Source organism: Chrysemys picta, chromosome 4 (genome assembly GCF_011386835.1).
Source record: "Chrysemys picta bellii isolate R12L10 chromosome 4, ASM1138683v2, whole genome shotgun sequence".
NCBI classification, from domain to species: Eukaryota; Metazoa; Chordata; order Testudines; family Emydidae; genus Chrysemys; species Chrysemys picta.
Genome location: NC_088794.1, coordinates 114,972,139 through 114,988,291, shown reverse-complemented (window position 1 = coordinate 114,988,291; position 16,153 = coordinate 114,972,139). Strand labels below are relative to the sequence as shown.

General features: G+C 55.5%; 1 protein-coding gene across 9 annotated transcripts in view; it reads right to left on the bottom strand.

Moving 5' to 3' along the window:
- Positions 1 to 6,794: 6,794 nt before the first annotated feature.
- The window catches only part of TMEM63C (transmembrane protein 63C), a 67,902-nt gene continuing 58,543 nt past the window's right edge, over positions 6,795 to 16,153 (bottom strand). For 6 of the 9 annotated variants that reach the window (XM_065593403.1, XM_065593405.1, XM_065593406.1 and 3 more), the window contains exons 18-25: positions 15,552 to 15,638; positions 13,781 to 13,846; positions 13,245 to 13,407; positions 11,298 to 11,403; positions 10,691 to 10,858; positions 10,160 to 10,275; positions 9,390 to 9,461; positions 8,688 to 9,034 (exon numbers count right to left, since the gene is read on the bottom strand). In XM_065593403.1, the coding sequence (XP_065449475.1) occupies positions 8,822 to 9,034; positions 9,390 to 9,461; positions 10,160 to 10,275; positions 10,691 to 10,858; positions 11,298 to 11,403; positions 13,245 to 13,407; positions 13,781 to 13,846; positions 15,552 to 15,638 (991 nt within the window). In that variant the 3' untranslated portion in view covers positions 8,688 to 8,821. Of the gene's footprint in view, positions 9,035 to 9,389; positions 9,462 to 10,159; positions 10,276 to 10,690; positions 10,859 to 11,297; positions 11,404 to 13,244; positions 13,408 to 13,780; positions 13,847 to 15,551; positions 15,639 to 16,153 lie in introns of all 9 variants that reach the window. The other 3 variants (XM_065593407.1, XM_005301640.5, XM_065593404.1) reach the window with 3 other exon arrangements.

Genomic DNA, 16,153 nt, shown 5'->3' with positions numbered 1-16,153 from the left:
CTAACCTCGTGCTTTGACCACTCTATATGCACTTTGGAGACAGGCTAAAGGAGTGTTCAGGATTGGAGAGTGCAGCAAAACAGCTTATGTGTCCTAGACTAGAGAAGCGTCATCTCTGTAGCGCACGCTGGCAGTCTTGAGGGTGTTATGCCTTTCCTGTCGGATTAACCCTTTATCATAGCAGCATTTTCCAGGCCACCAGTCACACTGATGCTCTAGCCAAAGGGGCTTTCTACCCTATTCTGCTATGCCCCCCACGGCCAAGCCTTGGCTATGTCATTTGCATCAGGCTGCATTATGTAATTTTTCAGCCCCAGCTGTGAGAGTTTCACACGCAAATGACTGTAATCAGTGGAGTGGTTTCTCTGAGTGACTGAGTGCTCTGAAGTGCAGAATAACAGTGCCCTAAACAATCGTGTTAGTGTCGGATGACCCTTGTTGAGCTGCCTGTTTTGCTCGGAGAGAGGGAAGTGAGAGCTATCAGCCGAGAGGTTGTGATTACAAACACTGTGCAGAGAGGGCTCTTGCTCCCGCTCTCGGCCTCAACGCCTATGCTAAATCTTTAATGCTAACCTTTAAATGGAAGAAGACTGGGGGGAAAGACCTTTCTCCGGGGGTCGGTCTGTCCTCCCCCCCCCCCCCCCCGAAATTGTCCATTCTGTGATGAAACACTTAAATAACAGCAATTATTTTGTTTAAGTAGGACCTACAGTTCATGGGGGTGGGGAGTGGGAGAGGAACGGGACTGGGCTGTAAAATCATCTGAGGGAGCCAGTGTTAACTAACTTGTAATGAGAGTGACTCCACAGCAACCGCAAGAGCTTTGTTAATTTCTTATTTCCTCTCCCCACAATCCCTGGGGAGGGATGAGGCAGTCAGGGACTGTCACCAACTTCCATGCTCCCCACTTGTGGTTTGCACCACAGTTCAGCCTGGTGACCTCTCCTTCCCGCATCCGTTTTTCTTTTGGCAGGGGAACCCCAAGAGCTTCATTCTCATAATATCCACTACCTCACCTGCCTAAACAATTCCTGATTCTACCTGTCCCCACCTGTCACTCATGTCCTATCTGTCATCCCTGAAAACCTTCCCCAAAGCCACATGTACTTTCTCATGGGGATGGGGTCACTTGCATCAGATCCTCACACTACCACCAGGCTTTCCTTGCCCTATATGCACCTTCTCATATGACCTTCTGTACCACAGTTACCCCCTTGCCCCCAAACTTCCCCCCCTAGGCCAGATCTGTCTCCTGTCTGGTGCGTCAGACCTCTTTCCCTACACCCACTTCAGGGCTGGCCATGCACTCTACCTGTATTCATAGTTGCCAACTTTCACGTGGTAAATAAGCACTCCGACTTCCACAATAAGCCAAAAATCAAGCTAATCCTATTTCAAAACAAGCCAATCTCTAAGAACCCCAACACTCCATTTGACTAGATCCCCCCCCCAGTGTGCAGTCTGGGACTGATGGGCCCATTGTGCACCCCTGACTCTCTCCCCCCCCTTGCCTCTGCTTGCCCCCCCTTGCCGGGATCCGATTTAAAAAAAAGAATCAATAAGCTACAAGCCAACCAAGCTACAAGCCAAAAACTACCCAACAAGCAACTCACAAGCCACTTAAGCCAAAACTAAGCCCAATTTCTGCATTTTTCCTGTGGGTTTGGCATATCTGCCTGTATCCTGATGGTTGTGAGCGCCACTAGCCTCCCTCCTTCACGAGCTTTGCTCCTGAGAATGCCCATGCAATGGGCAGAGTGGGGCACTAACAACTTTACGGGCTAGATGCACAGCTGCTGTGTATAAAGTCACTGGAGTTCCACCCCCCCCCAGGTCTGTACAGCCTGGTTCTCGAGTCAAAGCTGCTCTCCATTGCTGGAGGCTCAGGGTAATTTGTCTCTATCCTGCCTGCTTTTTATTAAAATCAGGATGACAGGAGAAGCAGGAGCTCTGATTTCCATGGCAACAGTACCGTGAGCCTGCCTGGGCAGATGGCTGCCTGCAGCAGCACACAGCTCACTGGGTAACCCCTTCCCACTGCCCGGAGCGTGGCGAGGAGTCCCAAGGAGAGCGGCATTGGATGAGCACTAGCATGAATAGTGCTGCAGCAGCAGCTAGAGGCCCCTGTGTGCTGGGCCCTGTGCACCGTCAGTGCTTTGGGGCACAGGAGGGCTCTTACTACATAAGATGGGGTGGAAAGGCGAGAAGCAAGAAAACCCTTTGCCTGCCACATTCAACACTCTGCTCCAAGCTGTCTCTGAATGGGAGAGCCGTTAAAGGGGAAAGGCTGCCTGGCCAGGAGAGCCTGAAGGGAGATAAATGTATTAAAGCCTCTCAGGCTATTTTGACTCCTCTACGTGCTGGTGGTGGTGGGGGCTTAATTTTCACTCCTCTACTGTCATTTCAAAAGCAGTGGTGTAGGGGCCTGTACACCTAACATCAGGCCCCTGGTGTGACGCTCATGCAGCCCCCTCACCTCCTGCAGCCCTGCGGGAAAACTGCTCTCCCAGCAGGCAATGCTGTGGTGCCTGCTGTTGCTGCTGGATCGCAGGCAGATGAGCAGTTGGTGAGTGGAGGAGGTGGCTCTGGCGGAGAAGGAGGTGCAGGCTGAGAAGCAAGATAGCGCGGGGAAAGGAGCGCACACAAGTGTACCCACACAGGTATGGGAGCAAGGCTGGTTCCAGCCAGCAGAGGGCAGAGGCTGGCTCTCAAGCCAGTTTACATGACCCAGTATTTACATGGAGCCCACTGCAGGCTGCATTACCTAAGGTTTTCCTTTGCATCCAGTTAGGCTGCTGCCTTCAGCCTTTTGCTAACTGCAGCTGCGGCTGTGCCGGGCTCCAGGTTCCAGGCTGAATCTGCATGGGTGGCAGATTGGGCAGCAGATCTTCCCTGCAGCCCTGCTCTGAAGGGAAATGTGACTGTGCCTAGCTGTCGCATCTGGCACTATTCTATACGCCTTGTTCTGTCTCTCCTCCTCCCCTAGTCTGTCCATTTCCCCACCCCACTCCCCAGGCACATCTTTTTCACCATGGCCCCTCTCACCCATCGGCTCCCTCGCCAAAAATGTTTTTACTTCAACCTGGTTCCTCTGTCTCCCGGAATGCCCAGTCACCACCTCTCCCGAAGAGTGTGGGAAGGGTGTGCACAGGGAGTGCTTCCAGTTTGACATAGTGGTAGAAGATCAGGCAAAGTGGGGAACTTTCCTCCCCTCTGGCTGGAGCAGCACAGCAGATCTGTGGAGCCCGTAGCAAGGTACTTCCACGCCAGGGTTTGGAACCAGCTGGAATGTGCCCATATACATCACTGGTACCTCTCTGAAGCTGCTGTAGTGGTCTCCAGACCCTCAGCTATCATGAAAAGAAAAAGTCTCTAGCTGCTCTGATTGTGATAAAAACTTCAAAAAATGTGAATGGAGGGGCCCCAAAGTGGAGGTGAGTCTGCAGAGAATTTGGAACAATAGCTTTGAGAGGTGGGAATTGCTCCACTCATCTAGGAGCTAGTTGCCCAGTGTTGATAATTTAAATGTCGCCATTTAATTCACCACTGTCCTTCCTCGGGTAACAAAAGAGAAGGAGGGTCACAGATTGGCACAATTGGCGTTGGGGGATGGTTCTTTTTGGTGGTATTTGGGAGATAGCAATGCTCCCCCACATGCACCGCCCCCCTGAAAAAGGGGAGTGGGGCCTTCAGTTCCACAGGGCTCCTGGGGCTTAACACAAGCCCCAGGAGCCCCATGGAGCTGAATGGCAACATGGTCTCATTTTGAACATCTGCACAATTGACTGTGAGCAGCCTCCTCTTCTGGTGGCTTGCCAGGACGAGTCTCTACCCCCATTGGATCTCTACCTGGCCCTGTCCCATATTCTGGGAAGTTCAGTATATTACAGGAAGGACCCAACTAATCCAGTTGAGGTCTTTCCTATGGAGATCACATTCCAACCCCTTGCAACCTGAGTCTGAGGGAACAGGTGCTGGGTCAGTCCAGTCTGCAACCCAGGCGGGAGTCCACGAGAAGGATCAGTTTATTTGACAGGACGGGAATGTGTCCCTCAGTACTGGGCCAGACAGACTGCTAGGAAGGGGAGCTGTTTTCCTGAGAATCTCATCTCTATTAAAGGGCAGTAAATTAAACCAAGGAGGAGGAGCCACGTCTTCTTGCAGTGAGTATCCTGGAGCACTCACTGCTGTGAGAGGCCGGAGAGCAAATGCAAGCTCTGGGTTTAAAAACGGGCTGGGTTATGTTTATGCATCGTAACAGCAACCCTGTGTAGGCTCTCCCAGAGCCAATGTCCTTCACATCACACCTCCCTGTCTTTCCTGCTGCGTAGGTGAGTGTAATGCAGTGTAAACAGGTGCCATTTACTGCAGGCAACGACTGGGCGAAGTCATTTTATTCAAGGCACGGTCATAGCAATAAATAACAAGAAAGGTACAGAACTCTGGCACATTCCTATAGTGTGACAGCCAAGGGAAAGTCAGACAAGGAACCAGAGCTCCTCAAGGACACCATGCCACTCACAGGCACTTTGCTTCCATACCAGAGAAACAGCAAAAGAGCGAGAGGCGTTGAGGTTAGTTGATCAGGTGCTGATAGCATCAAACTGGCTCCAACAGGAGAAGCAGCATAAAGAGCACTCCACCTTCCCACAGAACTGGGCCAGAACAACCAGTGGGTGGAGACAGCACAGGGTGAGTGTAGACAGGGGCTCAGTTGGATGGGGGTGGTGGTGATGGCCAGGGAGTAGCTGGCTGGGGTGAGGTGGGTGGAGCTGTGCAGACACCACTGTATATATGGGGCTGTATGAGGTGGGGAATGGATGGGGGTGTATATGCAAAGGGACAGATGAGTGTTTGGCTGAATGGCTGCTAGGGGTGGGGGTTATCATGGGCTATGAGATACCAACAGTGCTCCAGGCACTGAGTCCAGGAGGGGTTTGTGATGTGGCCATGTGCACACAGACAATGGGAGGGTCATCCATTGCATCAGCATCTCTGCTTTTGGAGCTCATTCCCCCCCACTCCCCCCTTCCAAATTTGCCATCCCAAGTCCCATTCTTGGGAGCTGCTGTCCCTGGCCTCAGTGCTACTATGACTTTTCATTGCCAATGTCCCATACCACCCATCAGCACGCTCCCTCTGGCACCCGTGGGCATGACTGAGGGCTAATGTGACACAGGAGGGGTGCGTGGGAGGCTGAAGCCCGGCCCTAAGGAGCTGAGCCCCCCCGCCCCCTTCAACCACCCACCACCCTCAGGGGTGCAGACAGGCTGCCTGGCTTACTATACTCACCTTGTGCTCACTGGAGAACATTTTTTAGATGCTGAGCAGTAAATGCTCCCACTCCTGCCTGTGTCCTGTCACCTGGGGACAGAGCTGTGCCCCTTTCACCGCCTTCCCCCCCACCACCACCCCGGCCTTTCTAACCACACTAAGGGGACCAGGCCCGCTCCCTTTTGCTTGGATCCTCATTTGTGCACCAGCATCATCCCCACAGCCAGACCAGCTCTGGGAATGGGGAGTGGTAACTGCCCTGCCCATGGGCCCAGAGCCCAGTTTCTGCAAGAGGGTTGTGGCATCATGGCTGCTTTGACAGCAGCAGGGGAGCCAATATATTTTTTAATTCCCTCACCCTTTGTTTTTAAGTCACGGTTTTATTTGTTGGCTGTGGTGACAGACAGGACTCTGTAATGTGTTCAGAGGGCAGCTTGCATGCCTGCCTCCCTCCCGCCCGCAACTTGGAGCAAGTTGTTGGCAGGGCTGAATTCAGCCTGCAGCTGCACAGCTCAGTGAATGGTCAGCTATGTAGCTACCAGGCTTGGTGCTCATATACTCCTGGGGGAATTCTGTGCCAGTGTGTGTGTGCAGAATTCATGTCCCCAGGCAATTTTTTTTTTTTGCTTCCCTGCAGAAAAATGACTTTTTGACAGGGAAGCAAAGGGAAACCATAAGTCATTGCATGCCCGTACACCACAGCAGTGCCGCCGGGTCAGCTGCTAGTCCCAGGCTGGGTCAGACCCACCCCCAGAAACCTACCCTGGCTGCAGGATGCTCTGCGCCCCCCCCCCCTGACTTCCAACTCCCATCACTCCTCAGCCACTGGGGGGGGGGTGTCACTGTACTTGGTGCCTGCCTAACCCCTGTGCATCTGCCCCTCCTTGCAAGCCTTACCTGCCCAAACAAGCCGCCCACACCTGAACTCTCAGCCTGCCGAGCCTCACCCCCTGCATCTGGAGCCTCCTTGCACCCTGTTGCAACACCCCTCCATCCACCCCCCCACCCCTGCAGCCAGACCACCACACCCACACCCACTGAAACCCCCACCCTGACAAGCCCCCGCCCCTTGTACCTAGCCCACGCTGATGAGCTCACAGCACCTGGCCCTTCCCCTGCAGCATCCCATTGCCCCTGCACTTGGAACCCTCTGCCCCAAAACAAGCCCCTGTGCATCGAGATTCCACCCCACCCCATGCATCCGGATCCCTCGCTGAGCCACCTGCACCCATACTGCCCCCATACAGAACCCTCTCAATCCACATGTGGATCCCCCCACACTAGGCACCTGCTGGGCTGAGCGTGCCTGCCCACACCTTGTGTGCCAGGGGTTGGGGAAGAGGGCCCCAGAGCCCCAGGGTGTTTCTGGGGCAGGCCTGGCCCTTGAGGGTCTGGAGCAGCCTCACCACTGATCCATGTCATAGGGATAGGGTTCGGGAGGGGGGGCGGTGTTGCAGGGTGAGTGCCTGTCCGCCCCACTGCCATGCTGGCGCTGCCACATTTATTATTGACAGATAAAATTTGCAGAATTTTGCAAAATTTTATTGTGCGCAAAATGTTTATTTTTTTGGTGCAGAATTCCCTCAAGAGTAAGCACTAGCTGACCCCTCCCTGAGGCACAAACTGCAGCTGAACTGAGCCCCTAGCTGAACATCCTGCAACTTCAAATGGGCTTATGACTCTCTGCACAGGTGGATCTTGAAGGTGACAACAACCTGCCAAGTGGCGTGGGGTCCTACAGCTAACACCCCACCTTGCTTGCAGCCTGCCATGCCAACAAGTCTCCAAACATTTTGAGCATGCTTTGTGTCTCTCAGCCTTGGGCAGGTGGCTCCTCCATGCATGGCAGAAGGCGTGATGCCGGTCTCACTGGGGGAACAGCATGAGCTTGGGGTGGAGGCGAGGGGGCATAAGAAGTCACTGACCCTGGATTATAAGATGCTGCAATTGGACAGAACCATGCTTTGGATGCTGGCATTAGCACTGGTGCAGTGTTGCTGGGTACCTGTTAAACAGTTGCAGCAGCCCATGCCCGAGGTGGCTGCATTTCTGAGGGGTGGTGAGACTGGGCAGTATAAAAGTCCTCTACCAGTGGCACTAGTCTGGCACTGACTTGCCTTCCCCTAGCTCTTTGCCCAGTGCAGGTCATTCAGCAGCAGCAGCAGCTGCTGGGGGGAAAAGGGGGGAGTGACCATCCAGCAGCAAAGTGACAACAAGCTTTCGTTAGCCATCTTGGGAATTTCCAGCGGGAGGCTGCGCCGTGTTCTCAAATCCAGGTGATGGGGGCAGAGATTTCCTAGGAGGGTTCCCCAAAGGAGCTCGTTCAATCACATGCATAAGCCCCTGCACCTATAGAGCCCCCTGCACGTATTGAGCCCCCCCCCCCCCACTCCCAGCTGCCTCCTTAATTAAGCCCTTGGAGCCTACATGCATCTCTGGGGGTCATGCCCAAAGAGCCGGCAGTCTGGAACATGCTGCTGTACAAAGAGTTAATGCTTCAGGGCACACAACTCTCCTTTTGCTGCTTGTTTTTCCATCCTGGCCTCAGCACGTTCCCCCTGGCGCCCACCCTCTCTCTTTCTCCCTTACCCTGTGCTATGGGGAGCCAGGTGACGGGCCCCACCTCTGACACTGAACCAAGGCAAGGAGCCCCAAAGACAGCATTCAGCAGTCACACACACACACACACAGCCACAAGCAGACATGGGGGGAAGGAACAGACGACACCCAGGCCTGGCGCCGGGGCCCAGCTGAAGGGCAACTCCCCTGCCCTGCTCCTTGGGGCAGCGAGTGAGCGCACCACAAAGCTACGGGTTTGGCAGCTGCACTTGAGTCTGGTTGGTGCCTGTGGCAACCAAGGAGCTGCAGGCCTTTGCTTCTGCATTGGACACATTCATTGGTGCTCTCTGGGCATTTTCCCTTGGCAGCAGGAGAACAATCCCGTGCCCACCCCCCAATCTCCCAAAATACGTTGATAAAAAAGGTTCACAGCTACGTCTGCCCTGGCGCAATGGGGCCACCCACTCTCCTGCACCCCTCCTTCCCAAAGGGATGCTGAACCAGAGGGAAGGGTAGGGAAAGCAAAGAGGGGTGCCTGAGGTCTGTGGCTGACTCTGACTCCAGGAGAAGGGAAAGCCAGGAGATGGCAGGCAGGCTACTGAGCATGAGATGCACTAGCAATCGGCTTCAGCTGCTCAGAGCTGGAGCACAGGATGGAAGCAGGAGGCCTCCTGGGGTCTCTCCCTCGGTTCAGTTCTGTCTCCACCACTGCACCCTAGACCCCAGTATTATCTGTGTGCATGAGCAGGAGGCCACCACCCCAGCACTGGGGCTTGGGCTCTCGCAGGCCAGAAAAGCCGCTGCTCTTCAGCAGTATTGCATCTGGTCCTGTTAGCGGCACTGGACCCTCGCCAGAGCCTGAGAGCTGGCGGCAGGGTCGACATGGCAGCTCAGGAAGCTAGGGGCCTACAAGATGGAGTTCCCCCCCGTTCTCAATACTTGATGTCGGTGTTTCTGTCCAGCTGGTGTTGCCGCTGTGGGCGGCCGCTCAGTGGTAATGGACCTGGTCCTCCAGCACGGGCCCGGTTCTGAATTCACCCTCCACAGTCTCCAGCTCCGTCTCAAAGCTCTGCAGGCCACCCTCCTCGCTGTTCTCCACCGGCTCCAACCGGTTGCCCATTGTGCCGTAGGACTGGTGAGCTGGGGAGGCAGCCGGCGTCAGGCTCAGCTCCGGCTCCTGCAGCACCGTGGCCACGAACATCTGGGGCACAAAGCAGACAATGGGCTAGAGGCGAGGATCAGAAAGAAACCCCGGTCCCACTCAGAATCCAGGCTGGACGAAAGGCGGGATTTGATTGGCCAATGAGGCTGGGGCGTGTGAGTGTATTACCCTCCATTCACAAGAGCTGCGCACCAGGAGATGAGTGGCCATGCCGGGGTAGAGGCACGTCTGGGTCGCTGTGGGAGTCTCAGTGCAGTGCTCCTGGTCTCAGGGATTAGTGGTTCGTTGCATCAGAGTGTTTTGACGCTGCATGAAGCTGACTCCCGAAACGAGGCGTCTGGTGAGTGAGGCCAGGGAGGGGGTGGGCGGCGGGCGGGGGAGTGGATATACTCACATTTGAGTTAGGGGTTGAGGAGATGCTGCTTCTTTCCGTGTCATTGAAGGCCCCTTCTGACTGCTCGGACATCTGCAGGCAGATGGCGGGAGAATACAAAGCAGTGAGGGAAGGAGGGAGGGATCAGCTCCCCAAAGTGGTGGGGCAAACCCCAGGAATACACCCTCCTACAGCCCTTTGAGCCCATGGGGTTGGAGAGGGAGGGATCATGTCTGCAGCCACTGAGAGCTAGGATTAACTGAGCTGACCACGCCCATCAGCGATACCTGCCCAGAGATAGACCCACAGCTCGTTTTACAGCTCACAGAGATGGGCTGGACACCAGCAGCTGGGGGACGCTGCAGCTGCCCCTCGGCTCTGAGCTCTCACAGCCTGGATTACAGGGGGCTGCTTGCCAGGAGACTGGGGTTTGCTGGGAAGTGCAGTGAGCTCTAACTTGCACTTAGTGGCAGAATGGAGCTCAAAGCGCTGGCACCTCTTACAACGCAGCATCTCCTAGTGCTGCCCATGGTGTGAGCGCTGACAGGGGAGGAGGGTGGGGCCCAGAGCCTATGATCTGGAGACAAGAAGGGCCACTTTCAGCTGGGCCACTGCAACTGCAGCACAGACACACCCAAAGCTGGTGATGGTGAATGGGCAGAGGGGAGATGCTCCAGATGCAACTAAATCCTCAGGCACCTCAGTGCATATTGGCCCCTGAGAGGCAAGACATAGGACAAAGAGACGATGAATCAGGTCCTGGGACCAAAGCAGCTGCTTCCCTCTCTCACCTGGTAGCTGGAGGGCTTCCTTGGCTGCAGCTTCTTCAGACACAGGCCAAAGAAAGAGAAGAGGACGCAGGATAGAAGAACCACGAAGGTAAAGAGGGTGATGGGACGGATGGGACCTAGAGCAGAGAAAAACAGCCAGCCAGCATGGGAGTCTGCATCAGAGTCCACCAGCTTCACTTCCTACCAGCCACAAGAGCTTCTGAGTGCCAGCCAAAATCTCTGCCACCTCTGGCTGAGGCCCCCCTAAGTACCAGCCGAAATCTCCCCCCATCTGGCTGAATACCCCCCACAAGTACCAGCCATGATCTCCCCCCATCTGGCTGAGCCCTCCCCCCACACGGTGAGTACAGTTGAGCTCTCACCAACATTACCCTTACCCCATTTCTTTTCTCCCTGTCTGCCCCATTCCCCCTCCTCCTGTTCCTGATGAGAAGGTAATGGTCACTAGCTGGATGCTTGTCCCCTGGAGAAGTGAGCTCTGATGCAGATAAGGTCTAGGCCGGAGGAGTCCCTGCCCTGAGTCCACCCTACCTAGACGCAGGACAGAGAAGAAGAGCAGCCAAAACATGCAGAGGATGGGTGCCACCACCACCTGGCTGACGGCCGCCGAGTGGATGCGCTGGTTCAGCTTGGTGGGGATGTACACGTAGTAAATGTTGTAGCGATCGACCATGTGCTTCAGCAGCATGTAGAGCAAACCTGGGCCAGGAGGATGAAAGAGGGTCAGGACAGGTGCCACTGTTGGACAAAGGGAGGTGAGGCGAGAGCACCACGGCTCGGAGAAGGGATGAGGGGCTGGGTCAAGGAGAACAGTCCCTGGAATTGATGCCAGTGGTGATTGGGGATTTGGCAGCTGATCCCTGCTCACTTCTCTGTACCAGGGCTGGTTCTCCAGTCACTGCAAGACAGTGTGTGTGTGTGTGTGTGGCGGGGGGGGGGGGTGTTTCAGCAGGAGGCCAGTGAGACCAGACAGAGCTGCCTTCTAATGATCATCTCACCTCCCAAGGGAGCAAACAGACTCTCCTGGGAACATGGGTGTGGGCGAGGCTGCTTCCAGCCCCGGGGCCAGGCCCAGAGGAGATGGTGAGAGAAGCTGAGGGCCGGGCTGGAAGCTCACAGGACTGGCACAGCCACTCACCAAAGGGGACGATGATGGGGCAGGTGATGCTGTAGGTCATGACGACAGCAAAGATGCAGCAGGTCCAGGCGTACTCCAGCCCGAACTGGAACTCATAGGCTTGGCTCTGAGGCACAACCAACAGCACAGTTACCCTGCTGCCTCCAGCCTAGTGCTATCGTGGGTGTTACAGCACTAGCTGGAGGCCTCAGGTGAGATCGGGGCCCCTCGCACTAGGCACTATACATACGCATAGTGAAGACAGTTCCTCTCCCAGGGAGCTCGTACCCTACATGGACAGATGGAAGGCAGAGAAAGGACGTATTGCCCCCACACCACAGATGGGGAACTGTGGCACCGAGAGATGACAGGCCTTGTCCCAGTTCACTTAGGGAGTCTGTGGCAGAGCCAGGAACTGACCCCAAATCTCTCAGCCCATTGCCTTACCCCCGGCCCCATGCTCCCCAGCACCTCTTCCAGGGCCTGGCAGCAACTCCCAGTCCTTTATGCTTCCCTTCTTCCTTTATAAGCCACCCAGACAACATGGCGCAGCCATCACCTGCTGACCATGGAAGGGATTCTCCTTCAGAGCCGGGCGCTGCTGCTCTTCACACAGTCAGTGGGGTCACTACTGAGTGACACGATGTACTCCCTTGCCCTGCTGCCTTCCCAGACCTACACTGATTGCTATCTCTGCACAGTTTACCCCTGGCAGCCATAGAGGGACTGGAACTAAAGCCAAGCCTCCTGCAGCAGCCTCCAGCCACGAGCCTGTCCCCAGAGGCACTGGGACCAGAGCGAGGGTTGCCAACTTTCAAATCGCACAAAACCGAACGCCTTAGCCCCGCCTCCTTCCCCAAGGCCCTGCTCCCCCGCTCACTACATTCCCCCTCCCTTGGTGGCTCACTCTCTCCCCCCTCACTCACTTTCGCTGGGTTGGGGCAGGGGATTGGAGCTCTGTCTGGGGGTGCAGGCTCTGGGGTGGGGCCAGAAATGAGGGATACAGAGTGTGGGAGGGGGCTCCGGACTGGGGCATGGTGTCGGGGTGTGGGAGGGGGTGAGGGTTCTAGCTGGGGGTGTGAGCTCTGGGGTGGAGCCATGGATGAGGGATTTGGGGTGCAGGAGGGGGCTCCAGGCTGGGGGATGGGGCAGAGGGGTTCAGGGTGTGGGAGGGGGCTCTGGGCTGGGGCAGGGGGTTGGGGTGCAAGGGGTTGAGGGCTCTGTCTGGGGGTGCAGGCTCTGGGGTGGGGCTGGGGATGAGGGGCTTGGGGTGCAGGAGGCGGCTCCGGGTTTGGAGAGGCTCAGGGCTGGGGCAGGGGGTTGGGGCATGGGCTTACCTCTGGCAGCAGCTCAGCAGAGTGACTAAGGCAGGCTTCCTGTCTGTCCTGGCACTGCGCTGCGCCCTGGAAGCGGCCAGCAGGTCCTAGCCGGAGGTGTGGCAGGCGGCTCTGCGTGCTGCTCTTGCCCACAGGCGCTGCCCCCACAGCTCCCATTGGTCGCAGTTCCCAGCCAATGGGAGTATGGAGCCGGTGCTTGGGGCAGGGGCAGTGCGCAGAGCCCTGTGGCCCTCCCCGCCTAGGAGACGGACCTATTGACTCCTTCCGGGGCACAGCGTGGAGCCAGGACAGGTAGGGACTAGCCTGTCTTAGTGGTGCAGCACCGCCACACGGACTTTTAACGGCCCGGTCGACGGTGCTGACTGGAGCCACCAGGGTCCCTTTACGACTGGGTGTTCCGGTCGAAAACCGGACACCTGGTCACCCTAATCAGAGTCCCACCTCCTGGAGCAGCCCTAGACCACGGCCCTGTCCCCAGAGGCACTGCGACCAGAGCCCCACCTCCTGAGTACAAGAAGTTGAGTTTCTGGCCAGGACAGTGGAGACAGGATCTGCGGGTCTGAGTTCCCAGGCGGGATGTGGCAGATGGGCAATGTGTGGGTGCGGGGGTGCAGGGAGCGGAGCCACATACCCGCTTGATGTGGAGCCGCTCTGGCTCAGACTTGGCGAAGCAGAGGCGGGTTGCATAGACGATGAGGCTGGGGATGCGCAGCAGCTCCATGGCTGTCCCAATCAGGCTGGACGTGATGACGTAGTTGACAAAAAAAGCGCCGTTATCAGGGAGGAAAACGCACCTGCCCCCAGAAACAACAAGGAGGGAAGAGAATGAGACGTGCCCCAAGCAGATGGCCAGAGAAGAGCTGTGCCAGGCTGGAGGCTGCAGGACTCATGCCCGAATCCTTCCAAGCTGCTGCCCAGCAGCACAGGGGGTGACAGCTGCAGGATTGCTGGGTCCATGAGCTTGCAGCCCCTTCTGCTCAGGGGATCACTCAGAAATGGGGGCCAAAACTAGGGACAGAGGAATTGCATTTTGCACTGTCGGTGTTTTTTGGTTGTAGTGTTTGTTTTGGGACCCAGCTGTGCATGCAGCTCCCCCTAATCTACACGTGTACACACATCCCCACACAAACACGGCTCCACACACGTTCAGGGCCTGCCAGTACTCACTGGAACTTGATATTTGCCTCATCCAAGAAGTGAATGTCAAAGAGCCAGTGGAAGAAAAGATCTAAACTGGATGAGAGAAGGGAGAACAGAAGCTGGTTAGACATGTGTTATACAGACAAGAGAGAATATTATGGGCAAATAGGCAAGAGTCTTTCGCTCTCTTCCACGCACATGCAGAGAGCAGGAAAAAGTCTTGCAGCACACCTTTCCCGCACCCATCTCTGGACTTCCCTTTGGCACAGGGCCTGACCTCGGTGTGGAATGTGCCCAGCCTGTTTTGTTTTGACATTGTGTGAATAACAACAATAATGATAATAATCAAGGCTGGTCTGGGAAGGAACAGCTGGTCCACATGGTGCAAATGCTGGAAAACACTGTTCTGTCAAAGGTGGCAATTACTGAAGGATCTGGTTACAAGACCTGGAACGCTCCACAGAAAGGGTTAAACCTACGATGGAGCCATGTCAAAATCTTACTGGAGTGGCTGCTGCTCCCGCAGAGTGCTCTTGGCTTGATGCTTTGGTCCCTTTGCACATCTCCAGCTGCGCAAAGGGCCACTAGCTGCTTGGCAATTGCCCCAGCACAGCCAGAATCCCTAGGTGGCATAAAGCTGTTGGCATCAGGGATATGACTGAAGGGTCGCTATGCTCTGACCAGTCCCAGCCGATAGAACAACCCCTTGGTGCCACAGGCAGCTGATGGCAAGTTAGGTCAGGCCCACGGCTTCTCTAAGTTGTGCTGGGAACCAAACTGGATCCCAGCCTGCTTCAGAATAAGGACATCCCAAAGGTGATTAAAACCACCTTTGCCCCCATCCCAGGATCCTGAATTGATCACAGCTTGGCTAGACCTGAGAACAAGGCTACATACACACCTGGCTAAGGAGTTCCTTTGCAAATCAGCTGAACAAGAGGGGGGTTAATACCCAGGGTCACTTGATCTAGCTCATACTCAGGAAGGAGGGGGCTGTGCAGCTGGGGGTCCTTGGGCTGAGGGGTCACCAGGGGAGAGTTTGGGGACAGGACGGTGACAGACAATGAATGTGCTGAGCGGGAGGAGCGAGTGCTTTCTGGCTAACGGGCCAGACATTTGGGCCTCAGCAGGAGTCTGTGCAAGTGCGATAGCCTGTGAGTAGCTGTGCTGCTCTAGCCATTGATACACACTATCAATACATCAGACCAGGAGATTCCCCAGAGGGAGATGGTCAGTTCTCTCTCAAAGACAAACTGGGCTACTCCACAGCCTCTAAAGCTCTCGATTGGCGTTGGCCAAGGAGCAACACCACAGAGAATGATAAATAACCAGCTATTGATCTGTACAATATTTTTCCTCTTTAAAGAGTTACTGCTCCAGGGGATGCTGTGCTGTGGCAGTCTTTCGGAGGAGATGTAACACGGATGCCCTCTGGAATACACATGGTTATTAAAGACACGATGGCACATTGCCCAAAAGTCAGGGAGTTAATCTTGGCATCCTGGTCAGTTGGGCCATGGGCAATTCCATGCTTCTTCCCTAATTTCCTATTACGTTTCAAATGGATACAATACACTTCACGTTCTGTGTGTGTAGGTGTGTAGAATTGCTGAGTGCTAAGAGCTGCTGTGTTCCACTGCAGAGGTGGCTGCATTTCAGTGGTGGGTGAAGTGATCCCTGCACACACAGTCTCTGCAAAATGCTTTGGGGTTGATCCCTCAGGATGAAGAGCTCCAAGGACATGTATATAATTCCCAGTCTGCAGGTGAATGAGGAGGGCTGTGCACATGGGTTGTACCTGGTCAGCCCCAGTGAGGGCAGGATGATCACCATGAACACCAGAAAGAAGTAACACTTGTGCATCGTGACTTGATTTTCATTCGACCTACAGAAAAAGGAAAAGATCTTTATACATTTTGGAGACAGAAGAGGAGCTGGAGGGAGAGATGCTTGGGGCTTGGGTCCAGTTCTGCACCAGGGAATCAGACTGTCCTCAAGGGGACACTGCTCTGTTGGAGCAGAGCGCTAACTGGGGAAGATGGGGATTCTCTCCCTAAACTATGCAGAGGCCACAATGGGGGAACACGGTGTGGTGAAGCCATCCGGGGAGTCCCCCACCCTCCAAATCCCACTGTCTTTCTCCAATTCTCACCACTTCCCACAACAGTATTTGCAGCTTGAAATCTGACCGTATCTCACAAGCTGCAATGGCCAGCTTTACCACTCCCTCACGAGTCATGGTTGGCTGACCAGCTCAGGACATTCAGCGCTGGAGACTGGAGGCACACATTTAGTGCCCAGGGAGAGAAATGTGGCACTTGCAGGGGATGCCAATGGAAGGAGCATGGCTGGGGGACACTGGGTGGCTTGGGCCACCTGCAGGGGGTGCTGCTGAGTGGG